General features: G+C 39.0%; 1 protein-coding gene across 3 annotated transcripts in view; it reads left to right on the plus strand.

The window, feature by feature from the left end:
* Positions 1-22,089, plus strand: part of grid2 (glutamate receptor, ionotropic, delta 2) — a 427,565-nt gene that overhangs the window by 317,937 nt on the left and 87,539 nt on the right. For all 3 annotated transcript variants that reach the window (XM_046387650.1, XM_046387649.1, XM_046387652.1), the window contains 3 exons: positions 6,797-6,898; positions 12,667-12,864; positions 17,255-17,567. In XM_046387650.1, coding sequence (XP_046243606.1) covers positions 6,797-6,898; positions 12,667-12,864; positions 17,255-17,567 — 613 coding nt within the window. The remainder of the gene's footprint in view (positions 1-6,796; positions 6,899-12,666; positions 12,865-17,254; positions 17,568-22,089) is intronic.

Below are 22,089 nucleotides of genomic sequence, written 5' to 3' on the forward strand. Positions count from 1 at the left end.
CGGTTTTCAGCCCCATTGCTTCAAAATGTCACCTGCTATCGATTGAGTTTTGGATCACTGCGAGTCATGCATGTAACAATCAGACCAAAAGCCACAGTTTGTTGCACAGTGTGCTTTGATGTGTTTGCCACAGGGCGAGAAAGTGAGAGATGCAGGAAGCCTCAAACGAAGTTGTCCTCAGTGCTTGTGAGATGCCATTTAGGTTAGAGTACACATACATACTGTTTGATTGTGTGTCAATATATGTGAGTTTTGTGTTCATCTAAGTGTCTGTGTGTGTGTGTGTGTGTGTGTGTGTGTGTGTGTGTGGGATAGGATAGGTGGGTGAGTTGTGTAGAGTGAAATGGTTCGTTGTAACAGTAAATGACTGTTCTGGCCCCCACACAGCATCGATCGATGGTCCATTTACTTTTAAATGTGTATGGTTACACATCCCTTGAAATGCTCAAGGTCTGTGTGTGTGTGTGTGTGTGTGTATGCGTGTGTGTGTGTGTGTGTGGTGGGTAGATGTAAGTCTTGGGTCATGATGACCGGTGGAGATGGGAAGGTGATTAAACTACTGTATGTCCAGTTTTTTTGATGTTGTATTAATGTAGGGTTCTTGTCATGTCACCATGGCCTAACAATGCTGAAATAAACACAACAATCTGTGTGTGTGCGCATGTGCGCTCTGTTAGCCTTGAACTCATTACTTCTCCATCACATTTATTCAAGCTGCAAAGTTTGAAAAAAAAGTTTAAAAAAGTTACTAGAAAAAACTATGAACAACATGAACAAGCATCAAGCCGTGCTGAAAAAACATAGGCCTAATGCCCTGCTGTGAAATTTACAAAATCTCACTTATCACTTCTGCAAAATGACAACATCTGCCGCCAGCGAGAGTGAGATGAATTAATCCACACTTATTTATATGATATTCTTTGCTTGAATATCTGTTTATTCAAAAATGTAGCATTGATTCCCTCTGAGAACCACATAAAATCTTAAAGCTCCAATTTATTATTGCTACATGTTGTAATGTTTTTCAGTTTGTTTCCATCACATTAGTTTTGATGATTGGAATGACTGCAAAGAGGGAAAACACAAATAATAATAGTAATCATAAAAACATTTTCATACCAAAACATATTTCCTGATGGCTTTAAATTCATTAATATTCATCAAGTACAAGGTTTAATGGAGTAGCGTTTTTTTTCACTGAACTTTACTAATCACTTGAGCCAGCTGGCCAGGCTCACAGAGCTCTCTCAACAGACCAGTCTCTCAGCCAAGACTTTTATTTCTCTGTTGACAAATGTTGGTTTAAATGAACCTGTGGTTATCTGCCTTGTTCTCCTGAGCTGTGTTTTGGGGTATGGTTAGTGTTACTTTTGTTGTGATGGAGTTGTGGTCAGGGAGGGGAGCGGACAGTTATTAGAGAAGTGGTGGCACCTGTGCCTGATGAGGACTTGAGGAGGGGTTACAAAGTGTTAAAAGGGTGAGAGTTAAGCACGTCCAGACAGTTCTGGTGCTTGTATGCAGACAGACAAACCTAGAAGGACAATCACTGCTGCAGGTGGATGCTTGTGGTGAAGGCAAGTTAGCTGGGTTGCAAGGTGAGGTTCCTCAGTTAGGCAAGGTTAGATTAGTTAGAGTTCCATTTCACAAACCAGCTTACAAATGTTACTGAATGAGGAAGAGGAAAGAAATGAGCACAGAGAGGGGAAAGTAAACCAGAATGAAAGAACTAATTTGTAATATTACAACAAAATTGGCCATGCTACATTATCTGAATATCAGTATTTCCACTCTATTTATATTGTTTTGACTTTCATATAACAGAAGAGTGTGAAGGCAGCCTTGTGTGTGTGTGTGTGTGTGTGTGGACATGCATGTGTGTTAGGAGCTAAAATGGCAGCCTGGCTAGTAGAGAGGCCCAGTGCCTCTGCTTATCTCCACAGCTCCAGATAAGGGCTCATTTCCCCCTGACAGTATGAAATAAATGTGGTTGTGTGTGTGTGTGTATGTGTGTGCGCGTGTGTGTTAAGTGAATGACCCACTGTGCTTCAAAACACTGCCATTAGCATCCCACAATGCTTTACTTTCTATTCATCTCGCACTTACATACCACTCTCACTGTTCAGTCTTCCTTTTTACTTCCGACACAAGTGCATTCTTTTCTCCCTATGTCTCATCTTAACATTATTTCCCTACAGCAACATTTGCTAATTTAATTACCTAAACTGAATTGTCAAACATTCCCTTTTATGCATGCACCCAGCATACACGTGTAAATAGCTGCAGAGCTCTAAGCCAGCTTCTAGGGCCTATAAGTTGATAATGGTCACATTAAATAACATTTTCTAGAGCAATATTGAAGTGGCCAAACTTATTAGTGACATTCCCTGTCTTTAACTTAGCTATGCTAAAGCCAGCTCGCTAGCTAGCACTGAACTCCCTAAACTTCTATTGATATTCAGATAATGTGGCATATCCAATTTTGTTGTAGTATTGTAGAGGTTCTTTCACTTCTACTTTCTCTTCTCTCTCTGTCTCTGCTTTTCCTTCCTTTTGTTCATCCAATTACATTTGTAAACTGATCTATGAAATTACTATATCACTATATCAGATAAATGGAATTAAAGGATTTGGTTTTATTAAGAGCTGCATTGTTGGTCTCTCCACAACTTATTGTAGCCTACAATGTACAGAAAAAAAAAATAATTATGAAAGACCTGATCATCAAAATAGAGAAACATGCCAAATTGACTTTTAAACAATATCTGTGCTCCCAAAAATAGATACAGTTCAATACAACTAAACCACAAAGATGCTCAGTTCAGTACATGTTTACAAAGAGCGTTTTGGATAATAATTTTAACACTCACCTTAGTCATTCCAGAAACTAGGCCTTAATGACTCATTTGGTCATTATTTATTCCTACCATTCAAAATGCATCATGACCAATCCATCTTGAGAATGGGAGAGTAAAATTAAATGTGCCCGTAATGTGTAAAGTGTGTGCATTTACGTGTGTTTGTGTCCGTTTGTCAATGACTGAGTGAAGTCACGTGTTCTCTATATATAGTCACGATTGATAGCCTGTGTGATTACTGAAGTGTTCAACTGATTAATGTGCTTCTCCTCAACTTATTGGCATTGCAGGAAATGCAGCTTAAGCTACATTCATGACAGGCCATTGTAGGATATTCACTGCTGAAGTTTCTTTAATATCATTTAGATTCTCTTTCTTCAAAGACTGCGGATCAGGCGTTTAGGACCTCAGCGAAAGTGAAAACAGATGTTTTCTTATTGACTGATGGAGCAACGAACACTAGAAGTCAACACAGTCTTGAAAATACTCTTTGATTGGAGCTCTTGTTTTATTAATGCAGTCCAGAAGGATCAATATTTACTGCCTTGCTTAAGGGTAATATGACCACAGAAGGCAATGCAATTCCAGAGGCAATACAGGAAATGCTGTAAAAAAAACCAAAACCATACTGTTTTATTTTATAACTCATTTGTCATTAGTGCTAAATCATACACAGTGCCTACAGTATATTCACACTGACTTTAAATACAAGGGCTGTGTCTCAGTGCCATACAGCTAAACAGCTCTGTACAAGACTGAAATGCAGTGCTGTAGCAGGTGTGTTTGCTAAGGTTCAGTTGCTTGCAGGATACTTGACTGTTTGTTACTTTTTCTTCAGGGCTTTGCCACAAATAAGCCACACTATCAAAAGACTGGACCAAGATTTTAGGAAGTAAACAACTGAAAAGGTTGACAGGGGAGCACACACTGCTCTACAACACCATTTCAATTTGCATTCGTCATGCTTTATTTATTTACGCTTCCTCTGTTTCCACTCAAGAAGCCCAGTCTCACTACTTCTCCGTCGCAAAACTCATCTGTAACAGGGTACAGTTTTTATTTTTTTGTCTGGTTTGCTTTATTGGACTGTTTCCCCATGTACAGCAGGTTATAGAAAAATGGCAAATATTCTCTCAAGCTATCTTTTGCAAATCTACACTCTTTCTTGTACCAACCTAAATGTCCATACATTTGTTGCTTGCTCATTACTGAATGGCAGATAAGAAACAACACAGGAATAATGTATGTGTTGCACCAATGTCCTTGCATGTCTGGCTTGTTTTGTGCGCTTATGCGCTTTCAATGTGTAGGTATGTGTGGGTGTGCTAACAATAATGTAATTATGTTTGTGTTCACCTGTTTCTGGTGAGCTTATGTCACACTATAGTTATGAAAATCAATATAATGCCAGTCAGAGTGATGTAAACTCCATGAGTAGATGGTTGATGCTGATTTTAAAAAAGTGTCTACAGAGAATTGGCTTTCTTGAAATGACTTTCTTAAATTAATTACCCAAATACCCAACAGTAAAATTACACTCGTTTGCTTCACTTTCTGTCAAATAACTGTGAGTCATTCAAAATTTGTGGCTACTCCAAGCACTGTTATAACAGAACAGACATGCATAAAAATCCAAGCAGCTGTTGGCTTGACCAGGTTTTCATAAATGATGACTCACTTGACCACAGTTATTCTAACAATATATACTCCCTACATGCTTGCTAATAACTTATTTGAAGAATTAATTCTTTGAGATAGACAGATTTGGTTTAAGAACATAGACAGATTGTTTTAACAAACTGTTAAAAAAAATAGAAAATTAGTATGTGGTGGTCAGTGTTTATGTTGTCAAAACTGTACCACAAAGAACGCAGAACTTTCTACAAGATCTATCTATCTATCTATCTATATCTATAAAAATAGATATAGATATATATACTGTATAGAGAAAGAGATAGATTTTTTTGTGTGTGTGCCTGGGATTTTTTTTGTCTATTTTTAGCCAATCTCCAACTGTCTTTGCCACACAAACTATTTTCCACTATTTACCTCCCTTACTGTGTGTATACACATGTTCCTGTAACAGGTTTTTGGATAGTATGTGTACCCACATGCCAGGATTCATTTTCTTCATGTGTGTTAACATACAGATTTGAACCTCTCTGTTCTACTGGCCTCTCCTCATAGAGTTTGGCTGCACTGCTAAAGTTGTATTGATTGAACACCATGGCATTTTTACAAGTACTTGAAATAGCTGTTGTGCTGTAAATTCACCTTTTATTGTGTCCTTAATTATCGTTTCTCGCCATGCATTAGTATCTTGTTTGTCTGTTATGTGTTTCTGTGTCCAGTCTGCTTCTTAGTTGTACCTCCATTGTATCTTTTTCCCTTTACATGCACCCCCTTTCACACACACACTCACACACACACACACACACACACACACACAACACACTGTATATGTGTGTCTTAGAAAACTGGGAAAGGTTATTGGCAGCAAACGTGAGTAGAAAGTAGGTTGTACACACACATTTACACTCTTTGATCCAGGGCTGTGTCAACATCATGGGAAGAGTTCAGCAGTTTTTTTATCTGTTATAAAATAAAGGTTAGTTGGCTCATCTTCAGAGAAACAGAATATTACAAATGCCTCTGTTTTGTGCATGTTATAAAATAGAAAAGAACAAAAATAGCATATGCAGATTTTGTGTGTGGGAGAAGAGTTAGATTCAGATTTTAGCTCCACATCTCCCCCTCCAGGCTGAGATGAGGATATTATGTAATATAATCTACCTGAATGTGTCAAACAATGTGTGTCCTCCTCTCAGTCCTGAGAGGAGATAAAATCAGTGAAAACACCTTTGTGAATGGGTCATGTCTGCGCAAGCAAGTGATTAAAGGGAAATAATACCCTGCTTGGAACTTATCTTTTCAAAGGCCCTGCACAACTGCACCGCATTGGCATTTTCAGTGATGGCTGATTAGCCTTTAGCTCAAGTTGAAGTGCAACAGGAGCGTTAGGGAGACGTCAATCAAGCACATCCACGCAGGCCTGAGAAGAGATATAATTAGGCAAAATCGGGCTGTAGCCTCTAATGCAAAAACCTGCTTCTGACTACGCTAAGAAAAGTAATCCTACCAGAGGATTTAAACTGTTGCCTTTTATTCTGTCAACAATACTTCAAATAGGAAATGAAATGTTAACTAAATGGCAGAGTGTGAAAAAGAAACCAGTATAGCTAAGCTTTACTGTAAGTATTGCTCCCAAAAGGGAATTGATCAGAATTGGCAGCGAACTGCAAATTCAACACTAACTTCAGGCTTTGGAAAAGTGGATTATCCCATATTTCCCTCTGCAGTATGCCTTCTGCTTCTCTGGTGTATTTGTGTTTTCTTCTAAGCACAAATCATGTCGTGCAATTTTGTGTGTCTCACAGTGTGAGAGTGTGGTTGTGTGTGTTTGTCTTTGGTTAGCAGACAGCTAAATCACTTCTTTTTTTTCCGCTGCCTCTCTCTCTCTCTCTCTCTCTCTCTCTCTTTGATCTTTAAAGTTAAAAAAACAACATTTTATTGAAGGCAGAGGGCAGCACAGAGATGAAGAAAATATGATCAGGGACTTTGTAAAGTGATGGGGGAGATTGGTGCAGCTTGAAAGACAGTCAGACAGTCTGGCTCTGATTCATAAAGTACATTTGATTTTAAGAAAATCACCATTATGTTTGAGTGTTCTGTAAAGTGATTCACTGTATGCTCTGAAGTACTACATGATAGAAATTGGGGCATTAGAAGACGAAGTAATGTGTTAAATAAGCATTTTTTTTTCCAGATTACAATGATGTACTTTTACTGTTTATAAGTCTTGTGCATGGACGTGTAAACCCATTGCAGTGTCCACACTGCCTGCAAATCTAACTGTTTTCTGTGTCTGTGCCACACTGCAGCTGGCAACATGGGACCCAATCCATGGCTTGAACGGCACACTGACAGACAGGAAATTGGAAAATAACATGAGAGGTGTGGTTCTACGAGTTGTCACTGTTCTGGTGAGTATAGATGGCTTCTTTCTTTTTATTATCTCGTGAATTCCAGTTGGCCATACATAAAATAGACTTGTTTCAGTGTTCCCTTTTGGAAAATTGTCCAGCAGTTCACCCAGAACAATCAACGACGAACTGTGGTCTCTCACACTGGCCTGTCAGACTTCAGCCATTTGCTATATTGTAAATCCATCCTTTTGTCCAGTTTTCCATACATCGTTCAGCCGTCTCTGCAGGGTGAGGGAAGGAAAGTGTCAGACAAGCATTTATGAGACAAAGTCTTGCGAGAAAAGGGGAGCCAGAGAAGGTGAAACACAGATAAAATGTAACAACATAAGCTTAGTCATGGATCAAGCTGTCATTATTTCATTAGTCTCCATTTTGACGTTTGATGGCTAGATGATAAAGCCCGTTAGAGTGTTGAATGATTGTGAGATTCCATTTTGGTCTGTCTTGCCTGCAGCATTGATTTGAGTACATCCCAAGAGTACTTTAAAGATTCACTGCTGTAAATTCTTCATATCCTGTCTTTGAAGTGAGATTCAGAGAAAAAAGAGATAATGCTAGACATCTTTGTGGCTATCTTTTTTTCTTTCACTGTTTTGTTTTATTTTATTTTATTTATTTATTTATTTTTTTGCTAGTCTTTGATTTTCATCATCTTTAAAGCAAGAAAGAATATGGATTGTACTTTTTCCCATAATCAGTGTAGGGTCACTCCTGAAGGTGTAATCTAAGTGCACATTTGTATTCTGTGTTGTGTTGTACTTTGTGCCCTTCGTGTTCTGTAGCTCCGGTTGTGACTGATGCCTTGTGATGGCCTAAAGACAGGAATAGATAGAAAACAGTGCAAAATGTTCAGGGTGCCGCCCAGATGTTATGTTTTCCTTTCATGTGAGAATGGTCGAATGGCACGTCCTTATTGTGCATGTGTGTAAGTGTGTGTGCGTGATGTGAAGCTTCTAAAGAGACCTTTGGAACAGATTGTTCTGTGTTGCCGTGGGCTGTTTCTCCTCTGATATAACTGTTTTCTGTCTGGCAGGACAATGCAATGGTCTCACACAGCATGGCGTGCGTGCACACACACACACACACATACACACACACACACACACAACAACAACAACCTGTGAAAGAATGCATTCATTATATTCTATCAAGCAGACTGAATAGTTATCGATTAGTTAATTGGTGGTGAGATCATACCACTATTAGGGCCAATAACGCTCAACTCAATACCATTGATTAGCTGGGACTGTATTGATTATTAAATGGATGCTACCAAGGAATGGCTACATCACCATAATTATGTGTTTATGTCCCTCCAAAGGGCTCAGTAGTGCAACCTTTCTGGCCTCGAATGTGATCGAAATGGATATTTTGCAACAGGGAATTTAACTTGCCTTGCCTTTAAGCAGTAGCATTAAAATGATGTCTTATAGATTACAACATGATTTTCTTTAAATGTAAGGCACTGAAGGTACAAAATCAGGCAGCCTAAAAATTACCACTCACTGACTTGCCTATGTTCCCAGTTTAGTTTGATTCATCTCTGCAGCTGAGTTTTCATCTTTTGCTGATTTCTTTTTTTTTTTTTTCTGTGCTCCTTAATTTTTCGAGGGTGCACCCACATTTCCCTGGTTCTATTCCACATTTATGAGCAGCAAGCTGTGGATGTAGCTACTGCAGCGCAAATATGCAGCCAAAGGCAGAAGATGTCCCTTTTTAACTTGAGTTCACATTTTTGGAGAAAATGAAAGAGCGCTCACAGTGTTTTCCACAAATTAATGTAAAGTTTTACTTTGGAGGATGACAAAGCTCACAGGAAGTACAAATTTAATTACATATTTTTTACGTACAGTTATTTAATGACAGACACATCTGTACTTCAACTCAAAGTGTTGTGATGATCATCTGTAAATCTTCCAGCTTTTGCTGTAGACATTCAATTAGATTGTTTGATTTTACATTTATAGTGCTGTTGGTAAACTAAGAGCTTAATGAAGCAGTTCACATGTGCAAACGCTGACACTGTACCACAATAATCAAGTTTGTTGGACTAATTATTCTTTTTGCATTAACTTGTAACATGTAGTGCTGTTCCAGTGTACCAGTGAAAGCATACAAAACATGGCACAGACTTCAGTTGATAGAAATGTTGGACCTGTTGAAAATGTGTGATGCACCATTTACATCATCATCAAGTGACAAAGTTCAAAAATGTATCTCTTTACTGCCAATGTGCATGGCTCCTCTTTTATTTTGTGACGCACATTGTATCCTCCATCTTCATAAAACACAGAATGAGGGAAACCTTTCACAGAGACAGGCAGAACCTTTCAAAATATGTTAGACCAGTTTCACACAGAAATCCAAGGGTGTTTGGTAAATTTTCACTGCTGCAAATCACCACATGACTCTGTCATTGCCTCTCTCTCTCTGAGGACTCTTCAAATGCCATTACATAGTCTTTGTGTAAAATTGCTATTCCTTGTCCCAGACGTGTCTCCAGAAACAACTGAGCAGCACTGAGCCCACATGCAATACTCTGAGTCAAGAGGAGACGGGATGGAATTAGCACAGAGGAAGAGGTAGACAAGATGTAGGAGAGGGATTGCTGTATACAGTGAGATGTTAGTATAATACTGTAAGGATAGTAAGTATTGTGGTCTTGATGGATGGCATATGCTTAGGAGAAGCTGGAAATGTTGCGGTGTGGAAAGATGCCAAATGGTGTACATCACAGCTGCTGAGTGACAGGAAAAAGGAAGCCACAGTAAAATAACAACAGAGAGAGAAAAGAGTCAGGACAATCACAAGGTAATTCTTTGTTGCGAGATTTCAGTCTGAAAACCATTGACTGAGTATTGATTGAGCCCAGCAGCTCAAAGTCAGACCAGGCAGTGAGCTATGGGAAGTGTTCAAATGATTACATGACTTGAACAACTCTTGAAATCCGATTATTTTGATAAGAACTTTTTTTTTTCCTATTTCTTTTACTTAAAAAAATGATTTCGCTGTTTCACAGAGATTTCACAATTTTTCACACACTTTCCCACCATGTTTTATAAGCTTAAAAAAATGAAGGACAAACCAGTGGCAGTCCAGCAAGTGGGGCATTCATCTTGTCAGGTGTAGGAATGGTTCATGTTGATGCCTAAGTGAAGGAGAGAACTGTCATGTATTGTACAGCCAACTTGAAATGACATCTGTATCAAACAACCTGTGCTCTTGCCAGAGAACGTTGAGCTAAGCTAAAGTCGTGGGCTGACTTTGAGACTCAGAGAGACACAAGGTGCTTTTATATATTCTGTTCTCCTAGTCCTGTACCTACGAAACACTTTCAGTATTTTCAAACACTCCCACCTCCACATGCCCACACCTACACAGAGCTGCACATACACAGTCTCTTGCCTTGTATTGATTTGTTGCTTCTATTGGTGGTGTGTTAAATGGTTCGCTAGGAAACCTGTGTGGGTGGGCATGTGTGTATGCATCTACATGCATGTGTACAACATGGGCACATGTGCTTTAGTATGTTTTCACCATATAACACTGAGCTTGTTTACTTGGAATGCCAATTGGACCATCACATCTAAGACCATCAAATGCATCTCTGCTGCTGAATTTTTGTCATTCTTTTTTCTTTTTCATCCTTTGGTAATGATAAAGCATCCCTACAGTTACCTAACTTATTAAGATTCCTCAAGATGCATTTTGCCCTTCATATATAAAACATACAATGATGAAATGAAGAAGTGCCTGAATAGAATATTCTTCCAACCTTGTATGTATATTGACGAAACAGGTGATTACGAAACCTTCATATCTATATTCCCCTGTCTTAAGCAGTACCAATTAAATTACAAAAAATGTCATTATAGCTATGTCATGCAGGATTTACCAATCGAAATGAGGTTCCCATGTACACATTCACCTAAAAGGTGTATTTGCGAGTATTAAGGCCTCTGCAAATGGCAAACTGTGTTGGTTTAACAGTACAACAGAGTCAGATATATTTTTCCCACCATGTTTGTTTGTTTTTAAGGTACCCACACAGGAGAGCAATCAGTGACACCTGAGGAATAATCCAGTATCTATGCGCGTGTGTGTTAGTGGGTGTTCCTGCCTTGATTGATGGATGGTTGTGGTGAGACAGGGACTTGGCATGCGTGTCCACTCACTGCCTAATAGCTTATTGAACAGTAGCAGCAGGCAAGGATTAGAAACTGGCAAGTTAGTGCGTAGCATAGCCTGCGTGTGTGTGTGTGTATGTATGTGTCTGTATGCGTGTGCTTAATGTGCAGCCAGTATTCAGTCAATAACACACAGGCTCTCATAAATCTGCAAGACATATTGGCCTAAAACATTTCACTCATCAATAGGGATTTTATTGAAGAGGAGAGAAAAAGTGGGATGAAACAGACAAGAGCTTAAAAGAAACCTCCTTGATGAAGCACTCAATCCAAGCACAGTAAATAAAAGCAAACATACTTCTAGTTTCCTGCTATGTTTGTTAAAAAAATAATACCTTCTTGCGCTGTGCTCACTTAATTGCCTAAAATGTCAGCTTTGCTGGATGTCATTTAACCCCAACAGTAAGCTGCCTTTTAGATGTCATTGTGATATCGATAAACAAGAGGTTCAGCTATCCCAGCTGCATTTAAAAACGAACCAATAAAAAAACAAACCTGCTGAATTGCATGAGGCGATTATTGATTTTCAACAATTTAATTCACTTGAAAATGTTAAATAGGTTATGTTTTAAATAAATTATGAAACGTGGTTCCCTGTGCGAATAAAAGGAAAGCTGAGTCGGGAATCCTCACCAAAATAACGTTGTGGGGTATGTCTTGTTTTTCTATTGGAGTCATGAAAAGGCAGTCAAAAAGGAAAGCCCTTAGTGTAGCTAAGAATTTAAACACATGTACATATCTAAAGTACATCATGTTGTTGCATCTGTGTTGTACATTTGTTAGCATCTGGTTTGCCTTTACAGTTACAACAGAAGGCACAATCATTTCTGATCAGAACACTAATTTTTTTACTTTATTTACTTATTTTTACCATATTGGTCGAATGTGCCACTGGTGATGCTTCATTTTCTGCAGTTTCCAGTTCTTACAGTTTGTAACTGCGCTATTAAGATATTCTGTTGAGTTCTGGGCCACTAGAGGCACTGTAGTGTAGTGCTGTTAGTGTCTCAAATACTACAAGGACAGCCAAGGCATGCCACAAGACAAAGGGATGTGACACACATTTCACCCACAGGGGTGAGATTTCACCTCGGCTGTGACATTTCACATATCAGGGGGGCGACAAATCCCATTTTCACCCAACCCCACAGGATGGTAATGCATATTGAGAGTTCAGGGTTGTGAGGCAACTTTCAAAGATAGCAGTGTGCCATTAAAGAGGAAGAACAAGACTGTGAGCCGGTGTAAACCATGTAGGTTTTAAAACATAAAAAGCTTTGATTTTATTATTGGTAAGAATTTTATCTAACCACGCAAGATGTTTCTTGCAACTCCAGAGAGAAGGTTGTGAACTTATTGACAATAACACTAGAAGTGTGAATAAAAATGTGTTAAAAATTACCTTCTGTGTGATGTGTAATTTAGGCTCTTGCAGGCAATCTCCCATCTTTTAGAGTGAGAACCTGTGGCGGTATAATGGCCATTTGAGTAATTGGGTGATTTAATGGTTGAATGGATGGTGTATTGATTGGCTCTTTGACTGACTTACTGACAGGCTGATTGATCTTTGCCTTCCAGGAGGAGCCGTTTGTTATGGTGTCAGAGAACGTTCTGGGAAAACCAAAGAAGTACCAGGGTTATTCCATTGACGTCCTGGATGCCCTGTCCAACTATTTGGGCTTTAAGTATGAAATCTACGTTGCACCGGACCACAAATACGGCAGCTTGCAACCTGACGGCCAGTGGAACGGACTGATTGGCGAATTGGTCTTCAAGGTGAGGAGAAAGTTATTTATGTACACGCACAAAAGCATCAGCACACTCAAACACAAAAATACAATTCAAGAAAAAAAAAAACATTGAGTATATTCAAATTATATCTGAAATATATATATTCAAATATTTCAAAACCAAATTATGTTGTTAGACAGTTATCTTAGTGGCACACACATTTTTACATACACAACACTGCTATGGGGAAGCCTACTTAAATATTTAAGGTAATATAAAAAAGGCTTCAATTTAACAACCTAACATCTGCTACCGTTCATGAAAAGCAATAGCCTTGGATTCATAAGTGGCATAGGTCTGAGGAGTGTGTGTGAGTAAATCCATCAACTTATCTGGATAAAATCTTAACAGCTTTGTGACACAGGCCACTGATATATACCAGGCTCATAGCAGTTTTTGAAACAGAGACTTGGTTGCATATATTTTTTCAAATAACAAATAACTTAAAATCCAACACATGGAACCCCAAAATCTCATGAAATATTAAATGAAGCAACACAATCACCAGCAGTGCCTTAAGGGGGTTGATGTTTTTTTGCTGTTTTTCATTTAATAAATTTCATGACCTCATACAATTATCAGGTGCCTTGTTTTATCAACTAATCCAATAGTGGCACTGCAGGAACAATTAAAAGATTTAAAGATAATAATGAAAAATAATATTGCACAGCAATAGCTCCAATAGCTTTATGCCTTTAATTCAGATCTTTGAACAGGTTAAATGAGTCTAATCAATTCTTAACATTAGAGAGGGGAATTCAGAAGCTTATTTGCTAATTATTGCCGCATGTGGTCTGAAGAGAACTAACGAGGCAGACTTCAAAGATTCAGAGATGTGATGAAGAGATGTGACTGGTGAAAACACTGCAGCTTTTCGGTTCAATTTGACATCCTTTAAGTACTTAGCGTGTAACTATTGACAAACACATAAACTTCTTCAGTGGAAGAGTAGTAATAACTCAAAAAAGTATGGGATAAATGTAAAATGATAACGATTGTTACGATTGATAACGTTTTTGACATTTTTCCTTAACATGCATAGATCTAACAGCCTATCACATAGCAGAGACTAAAGCAGCACATGGAGAGTACATATCTCCGCTATAGCCAATAGTCCACTCTTCTGTGATAAACAAATTTGCCAGCACAGCGATTATATTTGTGGATTGGTGTGTGTGTACATGTATGCATAATCATCCATCTACCACTCGCCTGAACTGGAGTAGATATTCAAACCAGCTGTGTTTTACTACTGTCAATGTTCACTATACAAAGCACAACAAAAGAAATATGATTTTCTTTTTGGCCACTCTGCCACTTGACCGAAACAAATCAGTTTTACTGCATAGAAATGGGTTTTTATATTAAGATCTGAAGTCTGAAAAATATACCATCAGTTACGTACAAATACACCGACCACGCCGTTGTTTACGTTCAATGACAAGCTAACTTATACTGTTTTATCAAGACAGATAAAACCAGTTTGCAATGTTAAATGTTTAAATCAGCCTAGATTATGTTTTTATATATTCTTTTATCACATCATATATTCTAAACCAAACTGTTTGCACTCTGTTTACTTTATGCTATTCTATTTTTTATGTATTTTTAAAGTATTTAAGATTAATTTGTCTGAATAGTAGCTATTATATAGCTATTATAATCCATCTATTCATCTTTGCAGAAACAAATGAATGAAATAAAGACGACCTTTCAAATGTCTGCAGTCTGTTAGTGACAATAACTCAAGATTTTGTATCTTTACTCCAAAGTGAAACACGTTGGAATCAATACTGCAATGAAACATTAAAGTACATGTAGGGATTTTGCACTATATTCCTTTGTGGAGAATAGATACAAAGAGCACAGTTTATTTTGCAACAGGGACTAATTCTAAGTAAACACATGGAAAAAATTACAAGAAACATCTGAATTTGCCAAATAGCTCATGATTTCATAGACCCGCTCTGCTCTGGTGTTGTCATGAGTGTCCAACAGCATAAAGCTTGTAGCTCAGCTCAGTTTCTCACTGTCACTTTCTCCCCAAAATAATTTATAGATTACTAAAATGGAACTCAACAAGGCCAAGGCAGTCATAACAACATTTTACATTTAATACACGAACTAAATAGAAGATAGAAGAATAGATTAAAGGAATACTTTACCTAGGTACAACAGTCACAATTTAAACATTATGTGCATAGCATGCCAGAAGGCTGAAGGATAAAATATCTTGCATCCTGAAAGTTAGAATTTATCTTCTTCAAGACTAATGAATACATACACCACACTAAAAATGCAGAATGGAATTTGGACACAGCTAATATAAGGTGTGGTTTAACTTTCAACCGTTAGATGTCAGTGGAACAAGGTAACTGTTAAAATTCTCTCTCATAAAATGCTGTTGTGGCGTGAGATGAGCCTGAAACGGAACACACGTTACACTTCGAGACACTGATTCAACAACAGAAAAAAACCTACAACGGCAGAAGTAGATTCTTTGTTACAGCAATTCGACCATCCTCATACCTTTTTATTCAACAAAGACTAAGATGGTCTTTAATTACCATTGTGTGCGAGTGCATGCTCATATATGCATGTGTGTACAATGCACTTTGATATCCTACTGGAACTGTACTAAGCTGCTCTACATTTTGTTCATTCTCCATAGGTCATGTCCATTTTTGTATCGTCAGCAATGTCTTTTATTCAGAGACTTTCCATGTCTTCGACACATTGTTTTCTTATGGCTGTGTGTCAAGCTTAAACTCTTTTAAAGGCTGTTGTCCTTCCCTTGACCTTCTATACTTGTGGTGTGTTCAGTCTTTGTATTCCCCAATGCAACAGCTCACAAAATGATAGAGAAATGCTTTGAGCACAATGCATATTTATTCACAGCCTCTGCTGTGAATAAACTGAACATGCAGATAATTTTGTTTTCCCCATCAGTCAGCAACAAGATTTATCTCTCCAAAAACCCAATTATACCAGATAATTATTACCCTGTGTGCCCTCTGGAAGTTTCTGTGTGGACTGACCATAGCAGTCTGTGTGGCGGTTCATCTTTACTCACACATCACACACAAACACACACACATGCACACTTGCATGTATCGTCATGTTGTGTCAACCAGCAGGCATCCTGCAGGGTTTATCCCAATATTCTTCTTATGCAGTGTAAGTGACAATTTCTGCACATTTAAGCATTTTGTTTCCTCACTCGACTGTGAAATTAGCAGATTTTTTTTTTTGCCTACAGTGGATTAAAATTTTTGTTTGTTTTGTATGTGGTGGGTAAGCATGCAAGTGCGTGATAGTGTTTTATCAGTGTGTGCGTGGTTGTGTGTGTTTACAGTGGCTGTATGGTTTAGCATTTGAGAATCACCTAACTTGTTTCTGTCAGTTGTTTCTAGCGACAAAGAAAATCTCATTATTGAACAAATTCATAAACTGCAATCTCTCACTCTAGTATAGATTGCAAACACACATGCACACACTCGCAACAGCATCTTAATTCCTTGTTATGGTTCAAGCAGATGTCTACAGCTGCTAGCCAAGCACTGGGGACTAAAAACATTTTAATTAGCCATCATTGTTTCTGCATTTCAGCTGAGCTCAGCCAGTTTTCTTGTCTTAGTAGACTTTCACTGACAGTTTTTTTTTTTCATCCTAAAGACTTTACGTGTAAATAATTAAAGCAATCATTAGTTGTCTCTTAAAAATTCCAAGAATTACAAGTGAAGAGAAAGGCCTTAAATGTTTGTGGCGGCACACTGACACAAAAGCAGATCAATGGAGTAATGAATGAATGATTCAAAAGTAGTACATCAAAGGATGCCCAGTTCATGCTGGCTTTACAGTGGGCTTACAAAACAGGACTTACATACTCATGTGTAGCGCAGAGGAAAAACAGAGCATAATGCACATTTATAAGAATATCATACTGACTTTTGGGTATCCTCCTCTTTCAGACCTCAATTTTATCTTTGTTTATCTTCAGTCTGTATTTACCACTGAAGTGACACACAGTGTTTAAGATGCTTTGAAGATCATTGTCAGTCTATGTGAGGAGAAATACATTATCTGCATTCAGAGTGTTCACAGTATGCTGGAGCTGATTTGTCATTGCTTTATCTCCTAGTCATTTGTCAGCATACAAGTGTGCCAAGATCACTTTTTTGAAAGTAACAAAACGCATCATTCAGTAATAATAATAATAATAAAAGAAAAACTATATGTATTGTTGAAAAGCAAACCTCATTTTGTTTATCTATCAGCAGACGAGACGTTTCCAAGTCAAAGTAAAGTTTCTTTGCATTAGTTTATGTGGTGGCAGATTCTTGAAATTCCTCTTTTACCCATCTGCCTCTTGCAGCGAGCCGATGTTGGACTTTCTGCCCTGACCATCACGCCTGAGCGAGAGAGTGTTGTAGACTTCACCACACGCTACATGGATTATTCTGTGGGTGTTCTGCTGCGCAAAGCTGAACGCACTGTGGACATGTTTGCCTGCCTGGCGCCCTTCGACCTGTCACTGTGGGCGTGCATCGCGGGAACTGTTCTCCTCATTGGCATCCTGGTGTACTTGCTCAACTGGCTCAACCCACCCCGGCTACCCATGGGATCTGTGTCTTCTACAACACTGTACAATTCCATGTGGTTTGTGTACGGCTCCTTTGTACAACAAGGTAAGCAAGAACTTGGATAAAGAGGCTGAAAAACGGGAGAGACCGTCTAATGAATGAATGAATGAATGAATGAATGAATGAGTGAATAATAAATTGTAAGTTTAGCGTTGTTCAAAATGTATTGGTATGGTGAAGCATTAAGATTTCCCTTCACTGGAAGCTGAAAAACAACTCCACACCACACCTGAATTCAAAAATGAAAAAGGCATCTCCCAATACTTTGGTCTATATATATATATATATATACACAGTTATGGGTCAATCATGCTTCCCTTTCAATGAAGTCAGGCTCTGTAATGGGATTCCCAGCATTATCTGCAGATTTTCATAGTTTATGATTCCTACCACAGCTGGCAACCAGAAGACACACAGTTGTGTTGTTTAATATTTTGCCGTAGGGATATCAGCTTTTGCAGCATACTTTAATTGCAGGGTTCATCACAAAGGTAAAAGACAGAGAGATAATGGGAAGAGAGGGAATTATAGAAGAAAAAAACATGATTGCCAAAGCAATCTAATGTCAAAAATTAGAATTTTGAATTTAATAGCAGTCCTCTGGGTCTCATAAGTGTGGATTGACCTTTCATTTTTGGGCACAATAGTAAAATGAGAACAAAAGGGAGGAGAGGTTTTGTTCCACATGGATTGAGTGGAGGATAATGACCTAATCCTGGTTATCTACCCAAAGATTTTCCAGAATCCACTGGGCTGTGCAAAGACAATTGACACCTAGGGAAGGATTTAAGTTTCATCAGTGCAGGAATAGAGCCATGACGGGGAGAGGAAAGGGCAATGGGAAGAGGGAAATAACATGAATGTGTCTGTGCGTTATATCTGTTTTCCAACTGGTTTGTGTGTTTCATTTGGTATCCATAGGTCTATTGAGAGAAAAATGAAAGAGACTCTAAAAATGTTTATATTTATAGGCTCATTCTTTTGTTAGCATCTGTGTGTGTGGGTGTGTGTGTGTGTGTGTGTTTGGGGGGGCGGGGGGGGGGTTGTAGCATGATAAATACATTGCTATCTTCTGATGAGTACCGTGCGCTTTTGCTATTATGTTCCAGGATTCTCAATGGTTAATTTTTTAAGCTACATTAATTATGCAAATTTTAGGAGGTGAGATTCTTTTTTTTTTTTTCTTCTTCTTTTTTAAACTGCGTGTGAAACATTTCTGGCTCTGAATGAGCAACTGATGAGCATTCCACCGTTTGGTAAATAATCCTCCATCTTGTGCTGCAGCTAATGGTAGTAATGATGATGATGATACATGCTAATTGCTGTTATATATTCGCAATCGTTTCTCTTCTTAGCTGTAATTAACATTTTAGTCATGGCATCATTAGAGAGAAAAAAAGAGGGAAAGCAAGGATCTAATTCTTCAAGAGTGGGCTTGTCTTTGTGTGTGTGTGTGTGTGTGTGTGTATGCATTGGTGCGTATGTTTGTGTGTTGAGTATGTAAGGCACAATACAAGTGTATGGCACCAGGTGCATCATGTTCATGTGAGAAGAGATGTGCTGTAGCCATGGGTAATTCATTTCTGATCTGGCTAGCAAGAAATATCTCTCTCAAAATTAACTGAGCATGAACATATTACTGCCACAAGGCGAAGTGGGCTGACCTTCACTAGCTTTAAAAGTCACTTGGTATGTTGTCTTCTTCCATCCTGCAAGCTCTTTTTAAAAGCAGGGATCTCCTCTTTCAGACCCACTGTTAATTTAGGTTCCCGTCAGGGCCTTGTGCTTTGTAAATGACCAACACGGTCACTTGTCATTCAAAGCACTTCGCCCCAGGAGCAGAAAGGGCAGTGAGACATCTCACTCATGCCTTATTGCCAGAAGAGCTTCACTGACTCATTGACTGACAACCAGTCGCCCTTACGCAGAAGAGGCTGGCTTTGTCAGGTTCACCAAGGAGCCCACGCTCAGGACACCATGAGCAAGGCTCAGAAATGTGACATGCCACTTATAAAACTACTAATTAGATGACAATTTAGTTACAGTACAATTATCCTGGACAAGGCCCAAGAGCTTGCAAGGCCAATGGTAGAATGAAGGTCAGTGTATCAAGTGAGAAGTGAGTTTTTGATAGTGGACTATCTATCTATCTATCTATCTATCTATCTGTCGATCAATCTATCAATCTATCTATCTGCTAGGTATCTATGCAAAGAGTGAACTGGTGGACACCACATGCAACTGGTGCAATTTCATAGACTGGTAAGGTGGCCGCTGAAAAGCTGCCAGGTCCACTGGTGAGCAAGGATCGACTGCCTTTGGGATGAAAGCAGTATCAGGCTTCAAGGTCCCCCTGAGGTTCCCAGGGATCAACCATGTGCGAGTAGGATGCACAGAGTGTGAATATCACTCACACATTCAGCAGCGGCTAAAGCCAACAGCAAAGCCACCTTTAGAGATAGCATTTTCATGTCTGTGTTTTTGAGTGGCTGAATGGATGGCTGGAGAGAGCCTCCAGAACTACAGTCAAATCCCAAGAGAATGACATTGGCTTGGAGCTGGTGTCTCTGTTCAAGTTTCATACACTGACAAACATGGGGGTTCTGATAGTAAAATGGCCATCCAGCCTCCCCCTGGCTGGATGGCCATTTTACTATCAGAACCCCCATGGCAACATAAAATAGCAAGAAAATACAGCTTGATAGCAGAAAAATGTCTCTTTGTAAATTCAGTTCTGCAGAAAGGGCAGAATTAAAATAACTGAACGTTGAGTGGTTCATGTGGCTTGGCATAGCATTCATCAAACACTCTCCACTCACAGTCATAAAAAGATTTGGTTGATGATGGTTTTCATTCTGAAGTAGTAGTAATGACCTTCTGTGACAGCCCAGTTGCTTAAGTTAGGTCAGGCCCATATGGTGAGCTGATCTGGTTGGGAGTTGAAATGTCTTTTCCCTGAGAGTGTGGGAATCAGTGCAGGAGACGAGCAGTGTGCAACTGTTGAGAAAACCGACCCCCCCTGACAGTTGCTATAGGTCACTGTGGTGGTCCTATTGTCTGTTCTTACCAGCCCATAATGCCCTCAGTGTAATAGAAGAAATTGTTTTAGCATTTAAAACAGTGCTGCTGTCTTCAAATAGTTGTCATAGACATAATGAAGATGCATGCTTAAGTGTGACACTGAACCATCTTGCACTTGAACTCCATCTCATCTCCTGGCTGGAATGAACTAACTGAGTTGCAAGCTCACAGATTACTGAGAGGGAAGCAGGGCCCAGGGGAACTCTGGGACATGCTCTGGTCTGAGGACAGTTAAGCTAGTTAGCCTAGGTGCAGAGTGGCTCAGCTGCTGAAGTGATTTCATTGAATGATATAGCATATAAAGGCAGAGGGCCCTGATATAGACATCACAGTTGGCAGCCACTTAGGTCTGGCACAATTGTACATGGTTACGTGACTACATGAGGGTGGTGTATCCCACGGTGAGACACTGAAAGGGGGACTATACAAGAGAAAAAATATAAAATATAAGTATATATTTGACTGAGAAATTAGGTCTGTTTTGAAGAGACAGGTTTAATAAAAGGTTCAGAAAGTCTGTGTCAAAAACATTAACACGCACACTCACGCATGCAGATACACTGAATATTCGTACAACAGTTGCCTCACAGCACCTGTGTAATGTCCCAGACCTTTGTGCTTCACCCTGAAATATTGCCCTTAGGGAAAGTTGATTCAGATGCACAGGTTCACACACCCACAGCAGGAGGGAGCTGGAGATGAGTGATGAGAGCGAATAGTCAAACATGATGTTGGAGCTTTGCTTTTGGCTGTGTCACTTTCAAATAGAGAGAGGGAGATGCAGAGGGTTTACTGATTTCTCTCAACCCCTCTCCTTTCTTTACTTGCTTCTTTCTTTCTTATACTTCTCCTCTTCTGCCTTTCACCTTTTGCTTTGTGTCCTTTTGTCATCCTTTCTGCCTTCCTCCATTCATCCGTCTTCCTTTCTCTCTTCTTACATTCCCTTCATTACCCTCCCTCTCACCTCACTTTCCTCGTCGCAGTGATTCTCAGTTTTTTTTTCTTTTGAGTACTCCAGCCAGTTGACTGTCTGTTTACAACTTCACCCATAGGTCTCTGAGTCTACTGTTTGTCTGTTTGTGCCACAGAGACACATAAAGGAAGCAGGAGAGGGAATGGGAATAGTGGGAAAAAATGTCTGTACTATAAGATATGTCTAATTGGTCTCAAGGAGAGTGGGAGGGAGTGGGGGGAGAGGGGAAAAGGTAAAGACGCACAGTGGGAAGGACTGCATCTGACAAACTCTGCTGGTTGATTCTATATTGTGTTAACTGTTACATAAAATGCCTAATAGAAATTTGAAAAAAACACATATTTTTAAAGTGTGCTGCAGGAAAAATATCAAGTCACATGCATACATAATAACCTCTGTGTTTTGAGCCAACAGTTATTATTGATTTAAATTAAAAAAAAGCTGTGACTGTTTACATCCAATTTTTGAAAGAAGGCGGAAAAGAAGATTGCACACAAATGTATACAGTGCTAA

The sequence above is a fragment of the Scatophagus argus genome, chromosome 4, assembly GCF_020382885.2.
Source record: "Scatophagus argus isolate fScaArg1 chromosome 4, fScaArg1.pri, whole genome shotgun sequence".
Classification (NCBI taxonomy): domain Eukaryota; kingdom Metazoa; phylum Chordata; class Actinopteri; family Scatophagidae; genus Scatophagus; species Scatophagus argus.